Source organism: Maniola jurtina, chromosome 2 (genome assembly GCF_905333055.1).
Source record: "Maniola jurtina chromosome 2, ilManJurt1.1, whole genome shotgun sequence".
Lineage (NCBI taxonomy): Eukaryota > Metazoa > Arthropoda > Insecta > Lepidoptera > Nymphalidae > Maniola > Maniola jurtina.
The window spans coordinates 15,663,199-15,688,941 of NC_060030.1; the positions used below are offsets into that span (position 1 = coordinate 15,663,199).

At 38.8% G+C, this 25,743-nt stretch overlaps 2 protein-coding genes across 3 annotated transcripts; one reads left to right on the forward strand and one right to left on the reverse strand.

Annotated features, from left to right (window-relative positions):
• Positions 1 to 285: 285 nt before the first annotated feature.
• Positions 286 to 10,168, reverse strand: LOC123874735 (toll-like receptor 4). 2 transcript variants are annotated; one of them, XR_006798000.1, is made up of 4 exons: positions 10,071 to 10,168; positions 3,952 to 4,389; positions 820 to 3,166; positions 286 to 471 (listed from the first exon to the last, which is right to left on the reverse strand). XR_006798000.1 is itself a non-coding variant. In XM_045920223.1 (3 exons), exons 2-3 carry the CDS (start codon positions 4,332 to 4,334, stop codon positions 1,306 to 1,308), a joined length of 2,244 nt encoding a protein of 747 aa, XP_045776179.1. In that variant the 5' UTR covers positions 4,335 to 4,389; positions 10,071 to 10,168; the 3' UTR covers positions 739 to 1,305. The 2 variants fall into 2 exon arrangements, 1 of the variants encoding a protein (XP_045776179.1); XM_045920223.1 differs by lacking the exon at positions 286 to 471 and having other exon boundaries at positions 739 to 3,166.
• A 775-nt stretch (positions 10,169 to 10,943) lies between these two features.
• Positions 10,944 to 14,630, forward strand: LOC123874768 (immunoglobulin-binding protein 1). Its single transcript, XM_045920260.1, has 7 exons — positions 10,944 to 11,186; positions 11,721 to 11,929; positions 12,278 to 12,392; positions 12,762 to 12,987; positions 13,262 to 13,415; positions 13,747 to 13,828; positions 14,437 to 14,630. The coding sequence occupies exons 1-7, from the start codon at positions 11,061 to 11,063 to the stop codon at positions 14,545 to 14,547; spliced, it is 1,023 nt and encodes a 340-aa protein (XP_045776216.1). The 5' UTR covers positions 10,944 to 11,060; the 3' UTR covers positions 14,548 to 14,630.
• The last annotated feature ends 11,113 nt before the right edge of the window (positions 14,631 to 25,743 follow it).

Below are 25,743 nucleotides of genomic sequence, written 5' to 3' on the forward strand. Positions count from 1 at the left end.
GTTTGATATCGTAAATTAGGTAAGTAAATAAGTAGTGCTATGCTGAATGTGCATTTATATGCTGTTTGATTTTACTAACTCTCCATGAAAGTTGCAGTAGTCCACATAAGTATGATATATACCATGTATTTAATGAATTTGGCACAAATATACTCTCAACATACCTAGATGTGTGTTAGTTAGATAAAGCAGTTGTAGTTCCGCCCCGCTAGCCCAAATCTTCCAAAATCAATAAAGCCCAAACAATATTATGTTCCTTTAAATAACTAAAATAAATAAAACACATAATTTTAATACGAAATTTATTATTTCATTAAATACTGTAAGGTAAAATTAGGATAGCACGAAGTGTATCACAAAAATATTAAAAAATAAATTAATTAGATACTTAATGATTTTTTTGTTTATTAACTTGACTAGTAAAATACATAGATATCTACATTTAACACACTATTTTAGCTTAACAGGGCTCTCTCCGTCACTCGCTTCATACAATCGTAGTTCCAATTTCATTTGAATATTAAGCAATCAAAGTCCATGATACAGACATATTCTAGAAACTAATATCTGTGTCTGTGGTGTTTTAGATTTTTCTAAAAATATGTAGTTTTAAAATGACAGGGGCTTAAAGATTTGTTTGTTTTTTAAGACCGCGTGACTTTGAAATTGAATATTTTAACAGAAATCTGGAAAACCACAGACATAAATATTAGTTTCTAGAATATGTCTGCAAAATTTCATGGACTTTGGTTGCTTAATATTCAAATGAAATTGGAGCTACGTTTGTATGAAGCGAGTGACGGAGAGACCCCTCTTGACAAATTTCTAGAGAGACATATTTTGCAGATATACCTGACACGACATGTTTACAACAGTAATAATACGTTTAAACTTAATATTAACTAGGTATATTATGTTTACTTTAGGTACATCAAATAGATCAGCAGCATTGCTGAGACATTTAGATTCTGTGTACAAAACTTTAGAAAAACTTAAATTAAAAAGAAAAAAAAAGAAAATGCGTAAAAATAATACCTACCCACAATATTCACATAGGCACATCTAAGGCATAATTAAAAAATCACGCCAGTGTTTATTGAATACTTTCTAAATCTTTGTAGATCTACTTAGTATAACATTTATCGAATTTACAAAAAATAGTAACTAAAATATTTGTATAATAATAAATTATTTAACTTTAATATTAAAACCGACACTTTTAAACAAACAATCGAAGTTTTTCCCGCTTGATCGTTTTCATAGCAAGTATTACAATTTACAACTTAGTTACTTTGTCTTTTATTATTACCTCTGCTTCCTGTGACTTTCTGTATTGATTTCCGAAATGAATTGTTTCTTTTGGAGCAACCTGAATGTCATTATAACTGTAGTTATACCGAAAGCTAAGGCTATGATAGCCATCAAGAATGCCGCTGAGGGCCCAAAATCGGAATTCGATTTGTGAAATAAATCCGCGATTAGAGCTACTGGCCTTAATATTTTAACCACCGGCTCACACCCTGACTCCCTCACATATTTGGCCCAGGTCCTATTTGCGTATGTCAACTCTCTAGGCTTCACAAAAGGCCTTCGACCCGGAACAGTTTTGGTGGATATCAGAGTCATGTTTCGAAGTTGAGCTTCATTGTAACGGCAGTAGAGGTTCTTTTTCTTCTTATTTCCTTTCACTACGATATCTTTCTTAGCACTCTTGGCTCCGGTGAGAACGTCCAAATCGCCTTTGATCATGTTCGCCCAGTCCCACATTTCAGCGATCTTGCAGTCGCATACGAATGGATTGCCGATTAAGTTAATCGAATGCAACTTCGGATTATTGACAAAGAACTCCGGATCTATTGTCGTCAAATTGTTGTTGCTCAAATTTATCTTTTCCAGTTGTTGTAGTATTTCCAAGAACGCTAAACTTCCATCTCCGGATTTCAGTTGATTGCCAGCCAAATTCAATTCGGTCAAATTTTCGGTGTTCTTAAATGCGTCCGGATTAAGTGATGTAATATTGCAATTGCTTAAATCCAGCACAGTCATTTGAGATAACTGTTTTGGGAATAAAGGACCAGCGGTAGGAATCACGAGTGGGTTCCCACCGAGTCTAATTTCTCTTAAGTCAGTGTATGTTAGATTTTTGAAAAAGGCATTCGCATTCAGTGGTCGCTTTAGACCACAGAATTCTAATTCCAAAGTTGTCAGTTGTGTAAGGTTTCCAAAGAGACCAGCTTCCAAGGATAGAAGATCGTTACCTGAGAGCACTAATCTCTTAAGTGATGTCATATGTGCAAATGTTTCTGGTCCTACGTAAGATAGATTACTGTAGCCCATGTTGAGATATTCTATTTTTTCGAGAGGAGCAAGCAATTTTGTAAACACGTTCACTAACGGATTGTGAGAAATATCTAATTCGAGAAGGTTTTCGAAAACATTAAAACTATCCGGTAAATTACGCAGACCGCAGTTACTCAAGAACAGCCTTTCTAGTTTCGGAAGTGGCGCTAAAGCTTCTTCTAAATCCGGCGCAAACAAGGGGTTCCCTGACAAGTATAGACTCTTTAATCTCGAAGAATTCGCAAATGCATCACCAGCGATTGGACCTTGGATTTTACAGTTTGATAAATCTAGTAATTCCAAATGATTAACGCTGTTGCCTAACGTTGCTGCGACGTCCATGTCACGTAATTCGTTTTCGGCTAAAATGAGCGAAACAAGATTTGTGCAATTCGAAAATGTGTCCTCAGAAAGTGATACTAGGCCAGATTTTCTCAAATTGAGATATTCGAGCCTAGTTAGCGTGCCTAATACTTCGGGCCAGTTTGTATTCATCAAATAGTTTCCGGCGAGTTCCAAGTTTTTCAGATTCACTAGAGCCGAAAAGAGATTTTCTGCGAGTGTAGACAGCTTGCAGTCGTTAAGTTTCAAAGTTTCGAGACTGGTCAAAGTGTCAAAGACTCCGCTTTCCAGGGCTCTGAGCGGATTGTTTGACAGGTCTAGAGTTGTCAATGATGTGACGTTCTCGAAGAACTGTTGGTTGATGGTGGATATGTTGCAGTTGCTGATATCCAGGAATTGTAGGGTGCCGGACACGAGGAACGGTCCTTCGACAACATCGAGCGGATTGTCTTGAAGTTCTACATTTAGTAGCCCACGTGAGTCCCTGAAATGAGAAGAAATCTTTGTTTAGTGAAAACAATAGTCTCGAATTGCCAAGACGACGAATTATTGAAACGCAGGCACAAACGCGACAGTTAAAGTTTAAAAGTAAAATCCACTTCGCCGAAACGTGCGCACAAACTTTGGTAAACCTTGTCTAGGCGGTCGCGGTAATTCAATTTGCATTCTTTACCGGACCATTATCTAATATTGGCATCGCGAGCCGCAATTGTCACTTGTCGGCATCAAGTCTGAAGCAATTGCTTCAATTTCGTCGTCACAGCCATTGATGTCGGATGAATCTACCTACGCTGTGGTCACAATTATTGTATGTGTGATAGTATTGGCGAACAATGCAACGTGGGAAAAAACCTTTTATACGTAAACACACCTATATTCAATAGAAAAATCTTGTAATAAATAGCTAATGGACTGTACATATCGATTAAAAATAAAAAAGACAAACAAAATTAAGTGTAGGTAGGCAGTAGAACTTTTAGACGCAAGTTGGTTAGAAAGTAAGCTGGTAACCATTGAATCCATAGTTTCTAGGTAGATTCTAGGTCCACGTACTTAGTCTTATTTCTAATTACCTAAAACTACGGAAATCCAATTAAGTTGGTAACCATTAAATCGTTGTTTCTAGGTAAATACTAAGTAAGTATATCTAGAAATAAAACTTACGGTAATCTAATTAAGCTAAACGAAAACTTTCCACGCCGGTACAAAAAATAATGTAAACGTTCGATGGAAGTAAAGATAGGTAAGGAACAAATCGATATTACTTACAAGAAGGCCTCCGGATCGACATAGCTTATATTATTGCCGGACAGATCTACATCAATCAAGTACTCCAGTCCACGGAATGCGTCTCTCTCCACCCTCGTCAGTCTGTTGTTCGCTATTTGCAACCTCCTCATCTTTATATCACTCGGGAAAGGCTGGAGGCTGGTTATGTTGTTGCCATTCAAATCCAGAATGTACACGCTGAGACTGAGCTCATCATAGGGTACTACGGTGAGGTTGCTCTCTGAGCAATCGGTCACCCAGTTGATACGGAAGTAGTGGCAGTCGCACTCATCGGGGCATTCGAGCTCGAAGTTGTCTCCGTTGAATCCGTAGCAGGAGTGGGATGCGAAAAGGCAGAGGACTAGTGCAGTAAGGCGAGCCATTCTCGTGTTTTGGCGAACTCTTCAATTCACTGGTTCACCCATATCTGAATTGTATCTGAAAAAGAAGAATTTTTACATTAGACCCTGATTCCCAGTCACAAGTAAAATGAAAATCTTTAAGTTGGTCAGAAATAAAAATTCTTGTACATTGCTAAGTTCACATTTGCATCAGCTTCCTTTCGGGAGCCTTTTTTCGGGTTGTGACTGCGTTTTCTGCTTGAGGCATTTTGGCTTTAACGTTCAAATGGGAAGCGCCGGGATAACCAACTTTTAGGTGATGTGTATTGTGTGGTACAATTTTAAAAAGAAACGTTTATCTTTCTTTCTCCTCCTTGCATTACACTAGGTACCTAGGATGAAAATTTTACCCTTGAGTTCTATACATACTTATTTGGAAAAATAAATTCGATTTTGCTACCCTTAGCGGTTTTGTTTACCTAATGATAAATTGAACTTCAATAGCTCAACGGTTGAGGAGCGGACTGAATTCCGAAAGGTCGGCGGTTCAAACCCCACCCGTTGCACTATTGTCGTACCTACTCCTAACACAGCTTTGAGCAAAAAAAAAATGAGTGTGAAATAGTTGATACAGTAGATCCTAGACGCGAATCGCGATGGCATAGCTGTGGTAACAGTTATGATAACGTACACAAAATTCATTACTTTGTTGACAACAACAAAATTTTACGACCGTCATGTGTTTGTTATTTGTTGTTTGTCCTTGTATGTCAGCTGTTTACACTCTCCTTTATGTGCGCCGACGGCTAACCCTTTCACTACCTAATATTTACCTAATCCTAACTTTTCATGAAAAGAGTGCCCCTGTTTCCACCTAAGCGGAGAGGAGAGATGTGTTCCGTCAATCAATATTAAATTATAATAAGTAGATGATGTAAAAAAATTAGCAACACATCTTTTAAAAATCTAACTGAATCTGTCCGCTCCGTTACCGAGTATATTTTTTGAGTTTAGCAGATTTGCGATTTTGGAAATACAACCCAACATGTTTACAGCATTTGCCCCCCCCCCCCCCCCCCTTCCTTCCAAATTAAACTTCATAATTTAAAGGTATGTAGGTACCTACCTAGGTAGGTAGCGGTGTATTATATAGAGCGGAAAACAGTGAAATAGTGATAAGTAGGCCTGTAGAAATTATTGTGAAGTAAGTAGGTAAGTATACTGGTCGTTTTTGGTCGTTAATTACAATTTCATTAAGAGCTGGCGCGGCAAAAGAACTCCTAATTCTTTTATTTAGTAGACCGACCTATAAAGCAACAAAAGTGGTCTACAACGAAATAGAATAAAAACGTCTCACAATAACATTACGCGTAATCCGACAGAATGGCGGGACAATCGCAGTAATGGCCGGCATCCGCTGACCGGCACGACCGTGTTCCGCCAGAATTTTCCAGAAACTTCCATATTAATGGACTAAGAGCCCGTAAAGGCAGATCCTCGTCTAAATATTTAAAAGGGAAAGGTGACTAACTGACTGACTGAATGATCTATCAACACACAGCTCAAACTACTGTACGGACCGAGCTGTTTGGCATGCAGATATCTATTACTACGTAGACGTCCAAACTCCACTGGAGCAGCGTGATGATTCTATGCTCCGCATACCATCCTTAGCAATGAAAGAGAAGACCAGTCTAGCCATGGTACACTTTTTGCATCCGCCGGCAAGAGGCTAAGTTAGCTTGCTGTTAGCGTAAGTTGGCTTCGCAATCGTGCGCATTCGAATGGCTGCCATAACTAGTGCGCGTGCTCCAATGCGCCACCATAGTTGTCAGTATTGCGGTCGTATTGCCGTAGTCAGGCTGGGTCGCGGGTCACGGGGACTCTTTATATGGCTGATAGATGATAATTCATGGGTTGATCATGATGATTATCATGGCAATAACATAGGTAATTTTGTATTGAAACTGAAACTTGTCCACTTTATTAAGGCTCGTAGTTTACCGTTATCAATATTGCTCCCAAATTGTTTATTCAGGATTAGGAGGAACGATAATCAGGCGCCGCAATGATCGATGAGAGAAATATTAAGCACAGTTGATGTCTACTCACGAAATTATATTTCTAATTGATTGCAGGCATCATTCAATAGGAATACCCACATCATATGTACAATATTATAAGTAAAGTGAACAGGCTGTAGTTTGTTCAGCTACAGGGCCGGCTTTAGGTAGGTACCTATGGTGCAGGCCACGGGCGTGCAGCGCACTTCATAGGCTCAGATCTATAGAGCGCACTTTGACACTGCTCAAACTTAAGAAACTGTTAAAACGAGACAGCGCTATACCGCTGGCATAAATCTGTTTTGTTTTAACTGAAACTTAAGTGTATACAAAGTCAGTCATTTTTAACCCCCGACCCAAAAAGAGGGGTGTTATAAGTTTGACGTGTGTATCTGTGTATCTGTCTGTGGCATCGTAGCGCCTAAACGAACGAACCGATTTTAATTTAGTTTTTTTTTGTTTGAAAGGTGACTTGATCGAGAGTGTTCTAAGCTATAATCCAAAAAAATCGGTTCAGCCGTTTGAAAGTTATCAGCTTTTTTCTAGTTACTGTAACCTTCACTTGTCGGGGTTGTTATAAATCTTTAATTTACACTTGTATATAAAGTACTGAAGGTACATCTTATATTATTTACCTACAACGGAAATGACCTGATCCGCAGATGAGGAAAGGCGAGCCCACAACTATGAATAGGTACTTGTACATAATGATGGCTTTACATGATTCAATTCAAGTTAATCGCTAGTGAATCATAAAGAAATTACGTTCAATCGCTACGTGTATCGTTACGGCGCGTATCACGTCGCATTCGCATGTAAAGAGAAAAAAAAACCGGCCAAGTCCGAGTCAGACTCGCGCTCTGAGGGTTCCGTACTCGGGTATTTTTTCCAACATTTTGCACGATAACTCAAAAACAATTAAGTATGCATAAAAAAAAAAACTGTTTTAGAATGTAGGTAAAGCCCTTTCATATATGATACCCCACTTGGTACAGTTATCTTACTTTGAAAATTGAAACATTGTATTTTAATTTTTTTTTTTTAAATGTGACCACAAACTCGCGGTTTTCCTTTACCTGCCAAATTTCTTGTTTTCCGTTCCAAACTTGGGTTCCGTTTTTCCTTTTGAGGTACGGAACCTCAACGAATATAGCTTACGCACTAATCCGATCTCTTTTCCAAATCCAAGCTATTCAGTGGACATCTTTGACATATCAACAATCATGGAAAACATCGTGAGGAAATTCACTCATATGGAAGGAAAAAGACGAGAAAAAGAATCATCCATCCACCTTGGATGGATTGCGTGAAAGAGTTTATGCGTATAAAAGGGTTGCATGATAGCTACGTGTATCTGACTGAAGGGAGTGAAAGAATAAGACATGTGCCGACTGCCGACGTGTAGCGTGGGATAAGGTCAGGAGAAAAAGAAGATATATAACTTCTAATAATTCAAAATTAAACAACGGGTAGGTACTCAAGTCGATATTTTGATAAAATCTGAGAAGCCACTCCATGGATCACCGTAACCAGACAAGTTTTATTATAACAGACGTTATCAATCAGTTTATCTGACTTGAACTTCTATATGTACATACCTGAATAAAAATATAAAGTTGAAAAAAATAATAAAACATATTCCTTCTCCTAAGTCATTAAAAAAGTGCATGCATGCGGCACATTCTGACATTCTTACATAGTGTCCACAGCTTAGCAATAATACAGTTGAGCCAGCTGCTCAATACGCGAACATACACAATAGCGAACACTTAATATTCATTTCTAATTTGAACCACTAGGACATGTAACACCCTTCCAGCATCAATTTTCGTCTCCAATTTTAATATGGGTCCTATAAAACCTTCAAGTCAAGAAGGAATAGGCATCTTCTAGGTAAGCGCGCTCCATCTTAGGCTGCATCATCACTTGCCAGCAGATCTAATTGCAGTTAAGCGCTAGTCTAATTGAAAATAAGTTCTAAAAAATAAATAAAATCTTTCGTATCTAAATATACCTACTTAATACAGATTGCACATTTTATTGCGACCGTAGACCGTATGTGGTTAGACCCTCTCGTTAAAGACGTAGTTCAACTGTACGATTGCTAAACTGCGATCCGTATACGGTGCCTATGTATTCGTATTATTAGCCTTGTCCTAAGGCTCCACTGCACCGGTTTGTTACAATAAGATGAACTCTTCAACGTTTTCTACTAACTGGTTATGGTTACAATAGCTTTATACATATACAGACACCAGTAAATCCTGTTTGTTACCTATGTATCTTACGTATCTAAATATAATATTGCATTTTTTTTATCAAGGTTCATCGTGTCTGTCTGTTTGAATCGGTTAATCCCAAAAATACTAAAAAGAATTTTCATTCAAGTTTTCCCTAGTAATCATCATGATCAACCCATCGGCGGTCCACTACTGAGCATTCGTCTCTCAGAATGAGAAGGGTTAAGACCATTGTCTGCTACGCTAGCCCAGCTAGGCAGACTTCAAACACCTTTGAGAACATGGATAACTTTCAGACATACCTACCTACAGGTTTCACCGAGATGTTTTCCTTCACAGTTAAAGCAAGTGATCTTTAATTGCTTAAAACGCACATAACTCCGAAAAGTTAGAGGTGCGTGCCCTGGATCGAATTCCTGACCTCCCGAAAAGAAGGCTGACATCCTAACCACTAAGCTATCAACGGCCCGCCTTACCCGTTAGATATTTAAGGTAGTGAGTACACACTGACACTTCTAAAGTTACATAAAAACTGCACTTTTAATTCGTTTAGACATTTGTAAGATTTGCGATTAGATCCTAAGTTATTGCTTGAAATGCATTTTAAGTAGATAGTTAAGTAGGTAGGTATATTGTAGCATAACATGAATGTATCACAGTGCAACCGTAACACGACATGACTTCGTAGTTTATTAGAAACACAATAATAATTACTTAACCTGGACTTGTTAATTAATTTAATTTGTTTGCTTCACTGGACTGCAACATAAACGCGTAGAGACATTTTAAATTCAGTCGCTCTTATCTATTGAAACTCGTACGAAAAAAAACGGTTCTTTCCAATATGCTTGCAATTTGCATTCTACCTAAACAGATATTTTTAGAACGTTCAAACCTTCATCTGAAAGTGCTTTCCCAATTTTCGTTTCTAATTCTTTCAAATCGATAGTTTTAACTTGGTACATTCATGGAAAGCAAAATACCTACGCAACAATAGTAGTCAAAGAGATCGTGTGACCTAAGTATCACTAGAGGCGCGAACACGATACCTAAATCAGGCGTAGGTATTTGGCACAATATTTTAAAGTAAATTAATTTAAATAATTAGTGTCTTTTACTCAAGTCACGAATAACGTAAGGATTTACTTTAAGGTGCAAAAAGCACCAGTGCCTGCTCCCGTATTTGCCTTGTACCAGTCAGGTTAAGGCCATTTAGCGCCTCTTACTGCCTCTAATATAATAATGACAACTCAGCATTAAAGTAAGTACCTATACCTATCTAGTCTAAGCAGTGATGAATAAAGAATTGAAAATTATACGCATAAACATAAATACGAAGCGTTGAACAGTTTTCTGTACGAAAGATTGTTCTTTCGTACAGAAATGTTGTCATTTGAATTTGGAATTCGCGAAAGCTTTCAATGTATTTGTTCCTGATTTTTCCGAGCCGGTGGCCATATAAACAAAGTACTTACATGAGATCTCGGCGTAGAATCGACGTGTAGATCCCTTGCACGAAGTGTCCGTACTGGACTAATGAGGCTGTAGTGATGTACCATGTGCTTAATGTTTGTTATCGATAGAAGGTAAACCTTTTTATTTGTTGCGTGTCCTTTTTTGGTACCTACAATCTAGCATTGAAGTAGGTACAGCTACTTAATAATTGCAATAACGTTAGGTTTATTATACCTCAATAATACCTACTTAATTCAGATTATGAGTTTGTGTGGTAGTCTACATTATAAAAGGTGGGAAAGAAGTAGAACAAATAAAATCATGTTCTTGGTTGGTTCTTACTATCGAGATCCCTATATAAATACCTAGGCAGGTACTTATCCCTACATGAGAATTTGGGGTAGGATCTAGGAGCACACCATATTATCCCTAGAAATCCCATATTATACTTATACTATTGTGAATAATGGGAAAGGGTTAAGACCTTAGGAAATGAGTTTTACAACGCGCAGAGACTTGCCATAGCTCATTAGTCCAAATGTGCGTTTTAACCAAATAATAATAGCAATGCTGCATGATCAAACTATTGCGTACAATATTGTAATAGGCTTCAAAGTTTATTGATTGGAACTAGATTGGAATTCCAAAGAATATCTTAACGAAAACATGATACCTATACCCTGCGATACCTGCACGTAATTATTGAAGCCTTTGCAATAAGTAGGTAAATATTTTTTTTTAAACAAAAAATGAAAAGCCTAGTAGCCAGGTCAAGACATAGAGTAAAGTCACATGCTTTAATTTACTATTTATCACTGTCAGATAAATGTCAGAGTTACGTCAGAGTGTGGTTAGAGTTATCTGTCAATGTCACGTTCACGATTGTGAATTGTCAAAAAAGAAAACAAGTAACAACATTAGTCATTGACGAAAAAGAAAAACAATCAATTCAATTTTGTTGTGAATTTCAAAGATAATTATTTCGATTTGTGAGAAATCTTCGTAAAACCATGGCACAAAATGATGCTAGTCCATCCAAAGAAGAAGAATCGTTAAAAACCCTGTTCGATCAAGCTATGCAGATGTTCGATAAGATTGAAAACGGCAGCGAAGCAACCAACAGCGATGCGGTGCAGGTACGACTTATTCTCTTCTGAAGATTATAAAGGAAGTGGTTCAATTTGACTCGCGATATCATCATCAGCGCTACAGCTTTCGCCCTTGAGGCCTGGGCCTTTCGATTTCCAGGTTATCAATATAAGGTCTATATACAGCATAGCTTTGGCCTACTGCCTAGCTATAGCTCTCCAAGCATTGGGCTGTGATGTCGTGATCTTTTATGGTAACCGACAGTCGTCCATACATTATACATAGGTACCTCGCCTGACAAAAGAGTTTTACTAGTTTAAGTAATAATAGTAATACTGTAAAGCTTTATTGCAACAAAACACAGTACATGTTTAAAATAAATAAGAAAATAATAATTGTGCTAAGTATTAAGATTTTTTTCTTGTTAAGATCTTATAAAACCCCTATGAATAATAAAAAAAAAAGATTCCGACGAATTGAGAACCTCATCCTTTTTTTGAAGTCGGTTAAAAAGCAATATAATCTTATCCATTTAATTCAATTTCTCTGTAACCTTAAGTTTTTACTATTTTATATTCTAGATGTCCATAAAAGCAACAATAGCAAAGTTTGAGAAATTGACCAATCTAGTCTCCCTATCCGGCATGTTCAGTAAGAATGAGGACCTGGAGGAGTTGCCCACAGAAACCCTGCAATATCTCCTCCTGCCAGCCTTACTGGGCACCCTTAGCCTGAAGCTGTGTGGGCAGCCACGGAAAGATGTTATACATGTTGCTGAGATATATTTTAAGTAAGTTATATTCATAGTCATCCATTTCAGAGCCCATGTTGACATATATGATACAACAATACAATATGTAAAACAATGTGAGAAAACCTACATGCCTGAGAGTTCTCCATAATGTTCCAAAAGGTGTTTGAAGTCTGCTAATACACTAGACCAGCATGACTATGGAGTATGGGTTAAACCCTACTCATTTAAAGTCAAATAAATAATAATTTATTCAAAATAGGTACCATATCAAGGAGGTAGGTATAATTCTGAAAAGAGACCCAATCTCAGTAGCCCAGTAGCCAGTAACAGATAATTATAGTAGGAAAGGAGTTTACTTGATGATTTCCTAATTACATTTTGTAGGGATTTCCTACAGAGGTGCAAGGACTACGGTGTGACGGATGTGGAGGTGCCGCAGCCCAGCAGCACTGACAGCGTGGCCCGCCAGCAGACTGAGCAAGCTAAGATTGCTAACATGGTAATAATATGACACCTTTTTCTTATCAAAATAGTTTTCACAACCACCATAATACTTAGAACCCTAACACAACCCTATGTAGCCATGGCTACCTCTGGGTGCCTACCATAATCAAATGAGGTTGCCAAATCAATCAATAACAAACAAACAGACGCGGTTTTCTGTCCTGGCGATCAGTTGCTAAGCTTCCAAATAAGTGACGTCGCCAGACTGTAACCAACTTAACAAGCCATTTAACTGTCATATATTTCAATACAAATTGTATGGATAAGTCAATTCAGATAGCGATGTACCATGGGTTCCCATTTCCCAGTGTGTTAGTTAACCATGAAATAATCAGGGGGGCACAATACTTTCAATTTTCATCAGGTCCTCTCAAGACAAGCCAAAATCAAAAGGTACAAGGAGATGAAAGAGCTAAAGGAGAAGTTATCCACACTATCCAAAGCCATGGCATCCCCCACAGTTGATGACGACACCAAGAGGCAGTATTTCGTCACTCTACTGCTCAACTATGTGAACCAGGCCTTAGATGAGCTGAGCAGCATAGAGCAGGAGAAGCCTATTCTGGAGTACATGGCCAAAACTGCTGGAGGTCAGTATCTTTATAGTTTAGCTTGATTATGTCGTCCACTATTCTATCTTAAAAGCTGTGATCATCAGCTATATAACTGTGACCACTAGATACGCTTCATAGTGACAACATTTTCCAACAAACATTGATGTCACACTCTCGTCAATTGTAATCGAGGCTCTTTTGAAGCCAGTTTAGTTTATATTTTGACATTATAATTTGTAGTTTAGGGAGGAGCAACTGTAAATTATAATGTCTTTCTGATTATATTATGTTATGAATAAATAAATTTCAGAACACAAACCAGAGAAGCGCGAGCGCGCGCCTCCATTGAAGCCGGTAATCATTACCCGCGACGCGGTACAGAAGGCCGTGTTCGGCGCGGGCTACCCCTCCCTGCCAACTATGACCGTCGAGGAGTTCTACGACAAGCGAGTGCGGGACGGCACGTGAGTGATATTCTATAATACAAACTTGTATTAATCCTAGCATGAAACTTGTCATCGGGTGGGCTCAAGGCATAGCTTATTTGCCGGGGTGCCGCGCGGGGAAGTCATAGCTCTCCGGTATTTGTGCTTTCAGTAGGAGTTTCGTTGGCTGAATTGCGCTTTCTTGGCTCATGTTCCTCTTAGAAACCAAAGGGGTATGGGTTTGATGAAAACTGCCATACCCCTTCCAGGTTAGCCGGCTTCCATCTTAAACTGCATCATCACTTACTACCAGGTGAGTTTGCAGTCAAGGCTTAACTCGTAATTGAATCAAAAAAAAAATATCTTGCAGGTTTCCTGCTAGCAGCAACATACCACACGCGACCATACAAAGTGCAGACGCAGACCCTGACGAAATCGAACAAATCAGAAAGGTACATTGATGTTTTAAAATTCATTCTCTGCTTCATTGCTGAGGGTCTTCATTGCTGAGACTCCTCATTTGAAATCCTCACTGAACTACGACGCCTGCGTCTCAGTTTATGCTTAGGCACCATCTCCACGGACGAGAGAATCGCGGCGATCGTCTCGCCGTGTGATAAAATTCGATACGAATTACAAACTCTGACTCAATATCCACAGGGGATACTATCGCGGCAATACGACGAGTGACTAGACGAGTATAACGTCACGGACTTGTCACGTCACGCGACGATCCGTTGTCTCGTGTCGTTTCGTTGCGAGACGCGACGACACACTGGCGGAGTTATCGTTGTACCGTGGAGTTTACCCGACGATAGTACGACAGACCCGTTGCCTTACCGGCAAAGCCGTGCCGCCAAGCGATTTAGCGTTCCGGTACGATGCCGTGTAGAAACCAATGGAGTATGGATTTAATGAAAACTGCCACACCCCTTCTAGGTTAGCCCGCTTCCATCTTAGACTGCATCATCACTTACCACCAGGTGAGATTGCAGTCAAGGGCTTATTTGTATCTGAATTTAAAAAAAATCCGGGCTTAACATTGTTTTACGGTTCCCAGGAGCGTGTCGTGGAAGACGACGACCCGGAGGAGCTGGCGCGACAGCGGGCCATGGACGAGTACAAGGACGACCACCGCCGCGGCTGGGGCAACCGATACAACAGGAGCTAGCTTGTATAACATTACATAACAGTATCTTGCGCCATTTGTAATATAACATAAATTATACAACACAATTATACATGTTTCGTTATCACTTATTCGTGTTTCTTTTACCCTACAGCGGAGTGGTTCACTAACTCAGTGTCTAACACGGAATGAATGCCACCGAGGTTGGTTGAATCTACATTGCTGATTCACTGGGTGGTAGTAAAATATTATTATTTTCGTAGAAAACCTTCAATGGATTAAAAAATGAGCTTAGTGGCTTTCATTCAGTGTTAGACACTGAGTTAGTGAATCACCCCGCTGAACGGGGAATTATCCACACCTTATAATGCTGTGATATGTAAAAGCACTATTAAACAGTGCAAAATAGAGTTTGTTCTGCTTTCGAGCATCCGTGTGATTGTTCAAACCACGAACAGTAGAATTTGTCTCACGTATTCGGTATGTGTGAGCGAACACACTGGAGCGCTCAACTCAGACCAAAAGTTAATACATCGCTGCGCATGAAAATTCCGCTATGTGGAAGATCACAAGTTTTCGGAGGCTCTTTTAAACTCACATTTTTTGAAAAGTATGTTTTACTGTTAGATCAAAATCACATAGCTAAGAAGATTATCTCTTGATCTAACACGCACGCTAAGGAACGGGTTTCTACGTTTACACGCGTCTTTTTCAAACATAATGACATCAAAAACGAAAATCCTTAAAAAATACATAACGGATTATGCACGCGCAGCGCAGTGTATTTATGTCACGGCAATTACTTACAAATGCAATTTAGCCTTAAATAGGTTTGTGTCATTTTGTAGTAAATACCTACCCACTAAACATAGCTCTGGTTGAATGCAGGGCTATGTTTAGAACTAACATGTGATAAATATTTATAGATTCTTTTAATTCTTTGTTAGTTTGACGTAATATCGAGAAGGTACTCAAGTACTTATTTACTTAGTACTTACTTACTAAGTTATTTATCTAACGGCTAACAATTCAATTGAATTGAGACCTCCTCCTTTTTTTGAAGTCGGTTAAAAAACTAGATTACTTATAGGTATAAAGTTCTTTGTCTGACAAAAAATATTTTATAATAAGGTAAGTAGATATAGTTCGCGATAGGTTGAGATGGCAATCGGGGTATGAGACGGGGAGACGCCCAACACACCCGCACGTCACCCGTGTCGGATTAGCGAGGGAGCTGTGCAGGGCGTTATTCCCTCCCCGATTGACATTTCAACATGTCGCATAGATACTATAGATCTTTAAATACCTAACTGTAAAAGATTAGAGGGTAACATGTGACCCAGAAAATTATTGTACAGCGATTAAGCCTACTTAGGCAATTAACGTAGGTCTACAAGTAAATTGCTATTAAAAGCAACTGTAAATTTGGCATAAGCCTATGATAAACAGCTGGGCTCTAGAATGCTAGATAGCCTAGCGATTCCGTTAAAGTGCCTATATCTAACTACTAGTTAGGACGCCTAGTTAAAATGCACGAGCTCCTTGCATTTGCATATGCACGTATGTGGGCCACAGCAGGTGAGTTGTAATTACTAGTAAGAGCACTCAGGCTTGTGTGGAAACAGGAACATCGGGTAGCAAGGTGTAAACAAGTCTATTATCTAGACTTACCTATGTGCATCATTCGACTTGATAGTTAGTACTTATAAAGTCCCTTATCTATAGTCGGCACGAGTATTTATAGGTCCATGGTCGGTACATGAAAAAGAATTATGTATCGAGTTGATACTTATTTTATTCCATGTGCCGTCTCGTAACGAAGATTGGCATTCAACTTTCAAGATCGTTCTAAATACAGGTCTCGGGCGTGCTCTTTCCAAACCGCCATGGGCGCAAATTTTTACGCCACGATATCCTTCTGCGGCCAGTCCTCTTTTTCTTTTTAATCAATTCTGACGAAAGGTACAGGGTTAGGTTATATCCCGAGGACGGACATAGGCTACTTTTTATCCCGGAAAATCAAAGAGCTCCCACAGGATCCCAGCGGATGGGGAAGACCCATCCGCTCAACCGATTTGTATGAAATTTGGTACCGAGGTAGCTTGGGTCCATGTTATTGACATAGACAACTTTTTATCCCGGGAAACAAAGCAGTTCCCACGGGATCTTCAAAAACCTAAATCCACGCGGACGAAGTCGCGGGCATCCTCTAGTTTATTATATGCGAATAGTAAAGTAATCCCGTGGTTCCATAGGAGGAAGGAACAGTCGAGCTAATGGCCGGAAGCGTTTCACTTTGATCATCGTGCTGTTGAGCTAATTGCTTAGTTTGCACGTGATTGATTGCTATCGCTAGTCACAGAGTGAAGTAGATCTCCATTAGCAAATTGGTCTTCAATCTTCATGTTCTACCTACCTCTAACACCTAGCACTAGTCTTTTAGACGGGCTACTATTTGTCATGGAAAATCCAAAATTCACACGGGATTTTTAAAAACCTAAATCCACGCTGGCGAAGCTACGGGTATCAGCTAGTCTGTAATAAGATAGAATAGATAAGTTTTTATTCGGACTTCGTCTGCGATGGCGTTTGCTGGCGCGCGTGCTGTGCTTGTTTGGAGTGTTTTTTTTTGTTAAGAGTGGCTGGTTTTTGTGTTAGTTGGTGTTTTTTGGTGGTGGAACTGACTGGGAATCGCTCTAAAGGGGCGCCGCGCGTATGTCGGCGGGCGCCGGCGCAGACGGAGTCCATACTTGTATAAATTCAATAACTTGAAAATATCACAAACTTGACATTGGCTAATCAGAGTACAGCCAGATTTAAAGAAAAAAAAAAAAAAGTTTTTATTCAAATAATAGGCTCCACAATATTATAAAATGCCAATAAATAGGGGAGGTTTTCCCAGATCATAATCCACAAGTGTTTCTGTCTTTTCTAATGACAGGAAGCGTTTTCACCCGGGATTTTCACTTTGACGAGCGCGTATGGACGTACCGACATGACTCGTTGCAGTGTCATAATTTATAGCTTTCCAAGTAGCGGGAGCAATTATTATCAATTTCCTGTTCTAACTTTCTCCTGTATAGAGGAATAGTCTGCTTTTTTTCTCGCTCCGTGAGATCGGGAGTTTCCCAGGGTCTGATTCGGCTCCTTTACTGTTTTAGCTGTTTACATCAGATCCATACAATTATAAAATATGTGAAAGAGTGTTTGTCTGTCTGCTAGCTTTTCCCGATCCATTCAGTCAACCAATTTTGATTATCGAGAACTCTCATGCATACTGGTTTGCTAACGATGCATGTTATTTTCCTTCTCCATTAGAGCAAGTGATATTCTATAATCTGCTCATTACATGAAACGCTAATATTCCTTTGAAAAGTAAGAGATGCGTTCATAATTACTGAGGGATATGAACGGGTAAGTATTACAGAGTTCTTCATTTCATTTGATTTCAGGTTGGTAGGTAACTGCGATGTTACTAGCCTGTACCTATTTATCTCGTCAATATTTGCATAAACTGTCTTTTAGTGACATGACACGTCTCGCGGTTTCTCTTATCACTATCACGCGGCCTTGTTATCTCATCTCGATTCAGTCACATTCGTTTTGTTTTGATCACCGCGTTTGTTGTATTGGAACTGTTTCCGTCTGTGAACACAGGTGAAGCAAAATAATGCTACAGTGCGACGTTAATTGCTTAAAGGTAAGATGTTAAGTGCAATAAACTTATACGTTATGCTTAACTACTTCAGTATTTTTTTGGTTCTGTGGAGGAAAAAATCCTCAAGGACTTTTGCCTACTGGCACTCATCTCCTCTCTTCTCCTCTCCTCCACTTTCCCTTTCCTTTCTCCTTAATAATTACTTATGTAATAATACCTCATATAAAAGTCATGCCCACGTGGAAGGGTAATGAACTAATGAAAATTGTCTGTCTGTACTGAAAACCCAGGCTAATTTGGTATCGAATTATTTATCGGTTGTAGTGCCTACTTACTCTCTTCCGCGTATCTTTAAAACAAGAGTGAATCAAATGAAAGATAAACACATAAAACATTCTTTTGAAATAACAATGACAGTTTAGTAAGGAAATTCATAATATTTCCATTGTTTTTATTGCGATTAGCGCTAAGACAATTCTTAAGATAAAAGAGGATAAAAGATACCTATTTCAAAGATCTCAAATAATGAACAAATAATTAGCTAAATTAAAATTGCTACTAGTTATACCTAGTCGTCAAAAAGACCACCCCTGGTTGCCCCTGGACCAAAAGTGCCCATCAAGCTGGCAGCATTGCCCCGTTGAATGGCGATGGACAACCTTTGGACCAGGTAGGCCCCAGAGCGTGGATCGCAGCCTCTTTCTCTTAGACGGCGGCTTACTTATTTCAAAGTAGATTTTACTACTGATACGAAAGAAGAACTTGCCACCTATCAGAATAAAACGGATCTGACGAATCTCTTATCATAGCGTTATCATAGTTACATGATCATGGCATTTGTCAAGTGGCTGAAAAATAGCTTATTTGTCATAGTTAGGGTTCCGTACCCGAAGGTGCCAACGGGGACTCTATTTGTTACTTTAGCCTCCGATGTCCGTCCATTTGTCAGTCAACGGGCTGTACCTAACTATCTCATGAACCATAATTGGAAGAGTTGAAATTTAAAAAAAAACTGTAAAAAAAATTACAATTTTATTTGAAAATTGTTTTTCAGTGCTGTTGATCAACACAAGATTCATAGAAAGTTTTTAACACTCTCGCTGGTGGGTGGGGACGTGACTTGAGGTTATGATTCTGTGATTCTGTAATAGGACGAGTTGTGAATTTTCTAATGTTTACGAGTTTGTAGCCGTCGCTAATGTTCACGCTACAATGTTATATTTGCTTGCAGTTATGTAAGTTAAGATAAGGTGGGTCTTTTCTCTACTCAACAGATTCAGATAGGGTTGGCCAGCATAATAGTGACGTTCGGCTTTCTATTCAGCATGTCGGGGATTCAATCCCGGGCACGCACCGCCAGCTTTTGGAGTTATACTTATGCGTATAACGGTAAAGGAAAATATCGAAAAGCTGACTAATTGACAGAGCACAGCTCAAACTACTAGACGGATCGGGCTGTAATTTGCAGATATAGGTAGATAGCTATTATGACGTAGACATCCGCTAAGAAAGGATTCATGAAAATTCCATCCCTAAGAGGGTTAAATAGGGGATTGTATAATCCAAGCGGATGAAGCCGCCGGCATAAAGCTATTTATAAGTGCGCAATAATAAATACCTAAGTGAGTAGGTACCTAACTAGTCAAGCCACAAGCCGATTTATGATCTCAATAATAAAATAGTTAAGAGCTTTATACGCCTTGATTGCTTTATGCCACACATGGTATAATATATCTACTTAAAGCATTTACAATTTTATGATATTCTAGCACGTCTCGTGTGACCTTGTCGATCTGTTTGTGTATTGCAAACATAAGGCAAAGGTGTTGATCAGTATATAGGTATAAGTACTGTGTTTACTGTCCTATATATTATTTAATATTTACCTACTCGTAAAAGTACTTTGAGCTCTACCCGAACGCAACGGGCGGGCGATCGCGTGCGACGTTTAGGAAGGAGTTGGTGGTGACAAGTGGTGACATTGCGCCATAGATATGTCATTGCGCACAGATTTGTATGGAAAATCAATGTACCTACCCATCATCGCTGCGCATGAAAATTCCGCTATGTGGGAAATCACAAATTTTCAGGAGACATTTTTAGATCAAAATCACATACCTACTTAAAAGATTATCTCTTGATCTTTCTTCTACATGTCCTTTTAAAAGCAAACGTAAATAATAACTCAAAAAAACCTCCTACACAAAAACCTCTATAAGAAAACTAGAAAAGAGCTGAGAACTTTCAAACGGCTGAACCTACTTTCTTCGATTATAGGTAAGAACACTCTCTATTAAGCCAATTTCAAACAAAAAAATACTAAATTAAAATCGGTTCATTCGTTTAGGAGCTACGACGCCACAGACAGATACACACGTCAAACTTATAACACCCCTCTTTTTGGGTCGGGGGTTAAAAATGACACCTAAAACGAAAATGTCACGCGAATATGATCATTATGGTGCTAAACGACTTATGGCCTTTGACTGTACCTACTTAGTAGTTATAATATTTTAATCAACTCTCCCAATTTACTTGTTGTTCCCTAAGAAAATTCTGGTTAACAATACCGCCTTGTCAAGGCGTCTTCTTACTTCGACCCTTTATAATTGACTTCCTTTTGATTGTCTCTGAGTTAGCGAATAACTTCCTCAAATAGATAGATAAGGAGACATGACACGAGTCACGACCGCGTATTTACGCAATACAATCAGCAGGTACTTACAAGTTATTATGTACGGCGGAAGCGTAAGTTATTCCGATCATACTTCGCTCAACGCTGCGTCGAATTCATCTCAATACAAATGGAATATCAATGATATTATTATCTACTTTGGATCTACCAGATAGACAGGACAAAGTGGCCAAAGTCAGATGTCAGAAATAGACACTGTGTTGTCATATGGCTACTCTTTGCTCTAGTAATTTTAATCATTTAAACTAGAATAAAAAATAATCATTTTTATTTTTTTTAAATTAAAAAACAATATTATTTAAATCATCCTTAAAAATTGTAAAAAATAGGTGTAAAGACGGTCTTACCTAATGACTGCCTAGTGTTATATAGATTGCGGGCAATCTTTGGATAGAGATCGATTTACTTACTGAAAAGAATAGGTAGGCATTTATGAAAGGTAGCCAAACTACCACATGGCACCAGGCATAAGCAGATGAAAAAATCGCAGAAACTTTCTCGAGGAAACGCGTAAGCGACGTGATTTACCCGGCGCGGCGCTTTAGATCTACTGGAGTTAGCTTTTTACTCGTGTCATGTTTTTATTGTCGGTTCGCGTTTACAAGGTCGCATTTCAGCGAGAAGCATAGTTAACGATACTATTGCTAATGTTAAAGGGCTGCTCACGCAATAAAACAGAGCTAAGGGTGCTATAGCGGCATAGTCTTATTTTGATAAATTTCAGCCGCTCTACCGTTCAAATCTCTTCGTCTAAGTGCTCAATACAAATGGAATTTCCTCATAAACATCGATTGTCAGTCGAGGCGGACCCGGCGCTAAATTATTATGCAAATATCGTGAATAAACAGCGCTCAGCGGAATAAAGATGTATTCAAATCGTGCGCAGTTCACCTTATTTGTTGTGGCCTGCCGCCTGCATGCCTTTTTAGCCCTCCATGGTTATTAGGGCTGTTCAAATCCCAGGCGCCACACGCCGGGGACTATTTCCTTCAGAACGAGCTCAAAACATCGGTCAAGTAGGACTCGCACACAAAGAGTTTCGTACCATCGCACTAGTTTATTTATATTATTTTATATTATTTTGATTTTCATAGCGGTCATTTTGAAATTTTATTATATTTTGTTGTTATTGCTCCGATAGAAGTAAATATATACTGAAAATTTCAACTAGATACATTACTACATAACTAATTTAAAGATAAGATTATAAGGCATTCCGAACCAGTGGTAGATGCTTTTGACGATTCAAAAGAACTTGTAAAAGTCTAATTGAATAAAAATATTTTGAATTTGAATTTGAATTTGAATACAGCCCGCTGACAGTCAAACGTACGGCGGGATGGACGGACGGACAGCGGAGGCTTAGTAATAGGGTCCTGTTGACACCTTTCGGGTACGGAACCCGCAAAAGAACTGTTTATATGATGGAGAACCCTATCTGTTGAGATATTCAGAAACATGCATTTACGCATTCAGTTTGAGAAGAGTCGCTAGTCACTGGTCGCAGGGAAGAATTGAATAAATGAACTCGTGACAGACTGTATACTTAAATGCAATTTAACTCATAAGGCAAATAAGGGAATTATATTTAGTGTACTAGCTTTAAGATGGCGGGAAGTGGGAATGAGGAAGGTGGGAATGAGGATAGTGTTTGGTGGCGCGCTCTTGGGAAGGCATATGTCCAGCAGTGGACGCAAACAGGCTGATTGATTGATTGATAGGTACTTACTACCTAGCTTAGACATAAAATTAGTTTTAGGGAAAAGTGGTGATAGACTAGTGGTTAAGAGTTAAAACGTCCTCTCAGTCGGTAGTCCGGGTTCGATCCAGGGCACCTGTAACTTTTCAGAGTTATATGTTGGTTTTAACAACAAAGGAAAAAATTGTTAGGAAACCTGCATGCTTGATAATTCTCTATCTCAAAGATATATGAACACTGAAGTTGATAATCCACGCTTGTTCTGCGTGAGACTATGGCCATACCATTATCATTCTGAGAGGAGACCCGTGCTCAGTAGTGAGCCAGCGATGGGTTGATCACGATCATGGTAAATTAGGATAAGGATGATAGTATATTACCTAGTACCTATAGGTAGGTACCTAGGTTCACACTGAATAAGAAATTTAGGATTGAAATTCCCTAAAAGGCAGAGAATGAATATATGAAGACTTGCAAGAAAATTTCAGATATTTCAATGATCCTATAAGTAGGTACCAGATAGTACAAAGACGTCAAAGTAACGTAAGCACTTCAGTATGTCAGAGTGTCTTGCTCTGTGATAATTAATAACACAAATGTATTCACATACCAACCGCATGTTTGTCAATTGAATAAATACCTACTGACGATCTTGCAATGGTATTCCTATTGATTTTAATCGTAGTTTATTTATTATGGTTATGGCAGCGGGACATATTTGATGGATGTCCTGTCAACCTTTATCTAGATAGAGTAACATTCCAATCATGAGCAAACAATTAATTTTAAAAGGAAAATCATATGCGTAGACGTAGAACAATTGTGGCCAAGATAGAGAGATTTTATAAGTAGGTAAACTAGAGGATGCCCGCGACTTCGTCCGCGTGGATGTAGATTTATGAAGATCCCGTGGGAACTGTTTGGTTTTCCGGGATAAAAAGTTGTCTATGTCAATAACATATGGACGCAAGCTACCTCGGTACCAAATTTCATGCAAATCGGTTGAGCGGATGGGTCTTTAGAAATCCCGTGGGAACTCTTTGATTTTCTGGGATAAAAAGTAGGCTTTGTCCATCCCCGGGATATAAGCTAAGTCTGTACCAAACGTCAGAATCGGTTAAACTGTTGGGCCGTGAAAAGGTAGCAGACAGATAGACAGACAGACAGACACACTTTCGCAATATTAGTATGGATTCTAGTGTGCTAGTAAGTTTAAACTAAATTAATAAAAATATTTAACAGGTCTAAAGCCAGTGCTATTCTTTTTAACCCCCGACCCAAAAAGAGGGGTGTTATAAGTTTGACGTGTGTATCTGTGTATCTGTCTGTGGCATCGTAGCGCCTAAACGAATGAACCGTAAAACGACTAAAACGTAGGAGTAGCTATGTAATCCAAGAAAATCGGTTCAGCCGTTTGAAAGTTATCAGCTCTTTTCTAGTTACTGTAACCTTCACTTGTCGGGGATGTTATAAATTTTTAATTTACACTTGTCGCATGAGCATTGTTAAGGGACTAATCTTGCCTTTGACATAGGTACTAGCCGTGTGAGTTTAGTTTAGAAATTGTAGGTACCTACTTAAGAAATCCATGACCCTTTTGTTTCCTTCTAGGCCACGTCTTGAATCTTGATGTATGCTCGTCATTTGAATGTTAAAAATAGAGCTCTTGTATCGCACTGAAACATGAAACAAAGAAGAGATAAGATAAAGTTTTCCATTCAGAATGATTTTCATTCAGATTAGGTTTTGTCAGGAGGAAACAGCCTGAAGTACGTACCTACTTAGATATTGAATATCTAGATAGAGTTATCGGTAAGGTCGAATTCAAGACGTACCTAGTTATAGTGATTCTTTATCAGGACAATTGGTAGATTGTTCCCCCATCAGTAAAATCAAACAAAAACAGGATTGCTTGCGAAAATTTCATTTATTGCTGTATTTAAATTCTGGAGCTCTCCAGAGAAACTATAATAAGTAATTATTATATTACTTTATCTAGTTGTTACATCAATATTATATCGTAATTTTTATGATTTGAGAAGAGTAGCTAATTGTTGAGTTTTTTGGTGGCTCAGTAGAATCTACTTTCCAAGTTAGAGTCACAGACGAAGCTTATGAGATAGGTGCTAGTTGTCCTACATAAAATAGGATAATTTTGAATTGTAATTTGATAAAACTCTGATACTAAGTTATGCACAGATTTTTCTGACCTTAGTTCTGTAAAAGATGTAAACTGTAACAAATTCGAAACAAAACAAATGTTTACCACGAGCAAATCCAATGGGCATTGTGCTGTTGGCCTTCTGTCCATTGTGTCTTTATTCCACCATTATTCGGAAATCCGCAAAAATACCAATTTGAAGGCATTAGCTGTGAAATTGCCGCCAATGGCGCGTACGCCACGCGGCACTGATGAGGGAGTCGTGAGCATCGGTGGCATCGGTAACGCACGAGCTTACTCGATACCTACTACAGTGTAGTAAGGTAAACACTAATGTGTAGTAACTACATATTAGTGTTTACGTGTCAGTGTGGAAGAACACTAAACGAATCCATGTACCTACGGTCGGCCTCAGAAGTCGAGTAGCAATTCAATAGCACCTGGTGAATGGCCTGAGAATCATGCTGATCAACAGTAGCTCTACATATTTGTTAAATTCTGCAATAAATAAAGACAATCTACTAGGTGCCAATAGCCAGGGTTGTAGGTAAATAGTAATGCGAAAACTATTAAGTAGGTAAGACTTAAATCGATTTTCAAAATTATAAGTTAGCTATCGTTTATTTTACTGATTTAAATCACACTAATATTATAAAGGCGAAAGTTTGTATGTGTGTGTGTGTGTGTGTGTGTGTGTGTGTGTGTGTGTGTGTGTGTATGTTTGTTACTCCTTCACGCAAAAACTACTGAACGGATTGGGCTGAAATTTAGAATGGAGATCGATTATACCCTGGATTAGCACATAGGCTACTTTTTATCCCGGAAAATCCACGCGAACGAAGTCGCGGGCATCAGCTAGTTGGTATATAAAGTGCAAACTGGATCTATGAAAGATGTTTTCATTTGGAATGCAATCATCTCAAATTTTCGGTCTTAGGTTAGACTCTTTCGGACCGCGAACCTTCACTCGATGGCGGGTGATCCGGGTCGTAAGTGGTAACCTGCCAAGTGGCCGAATCGAAGGT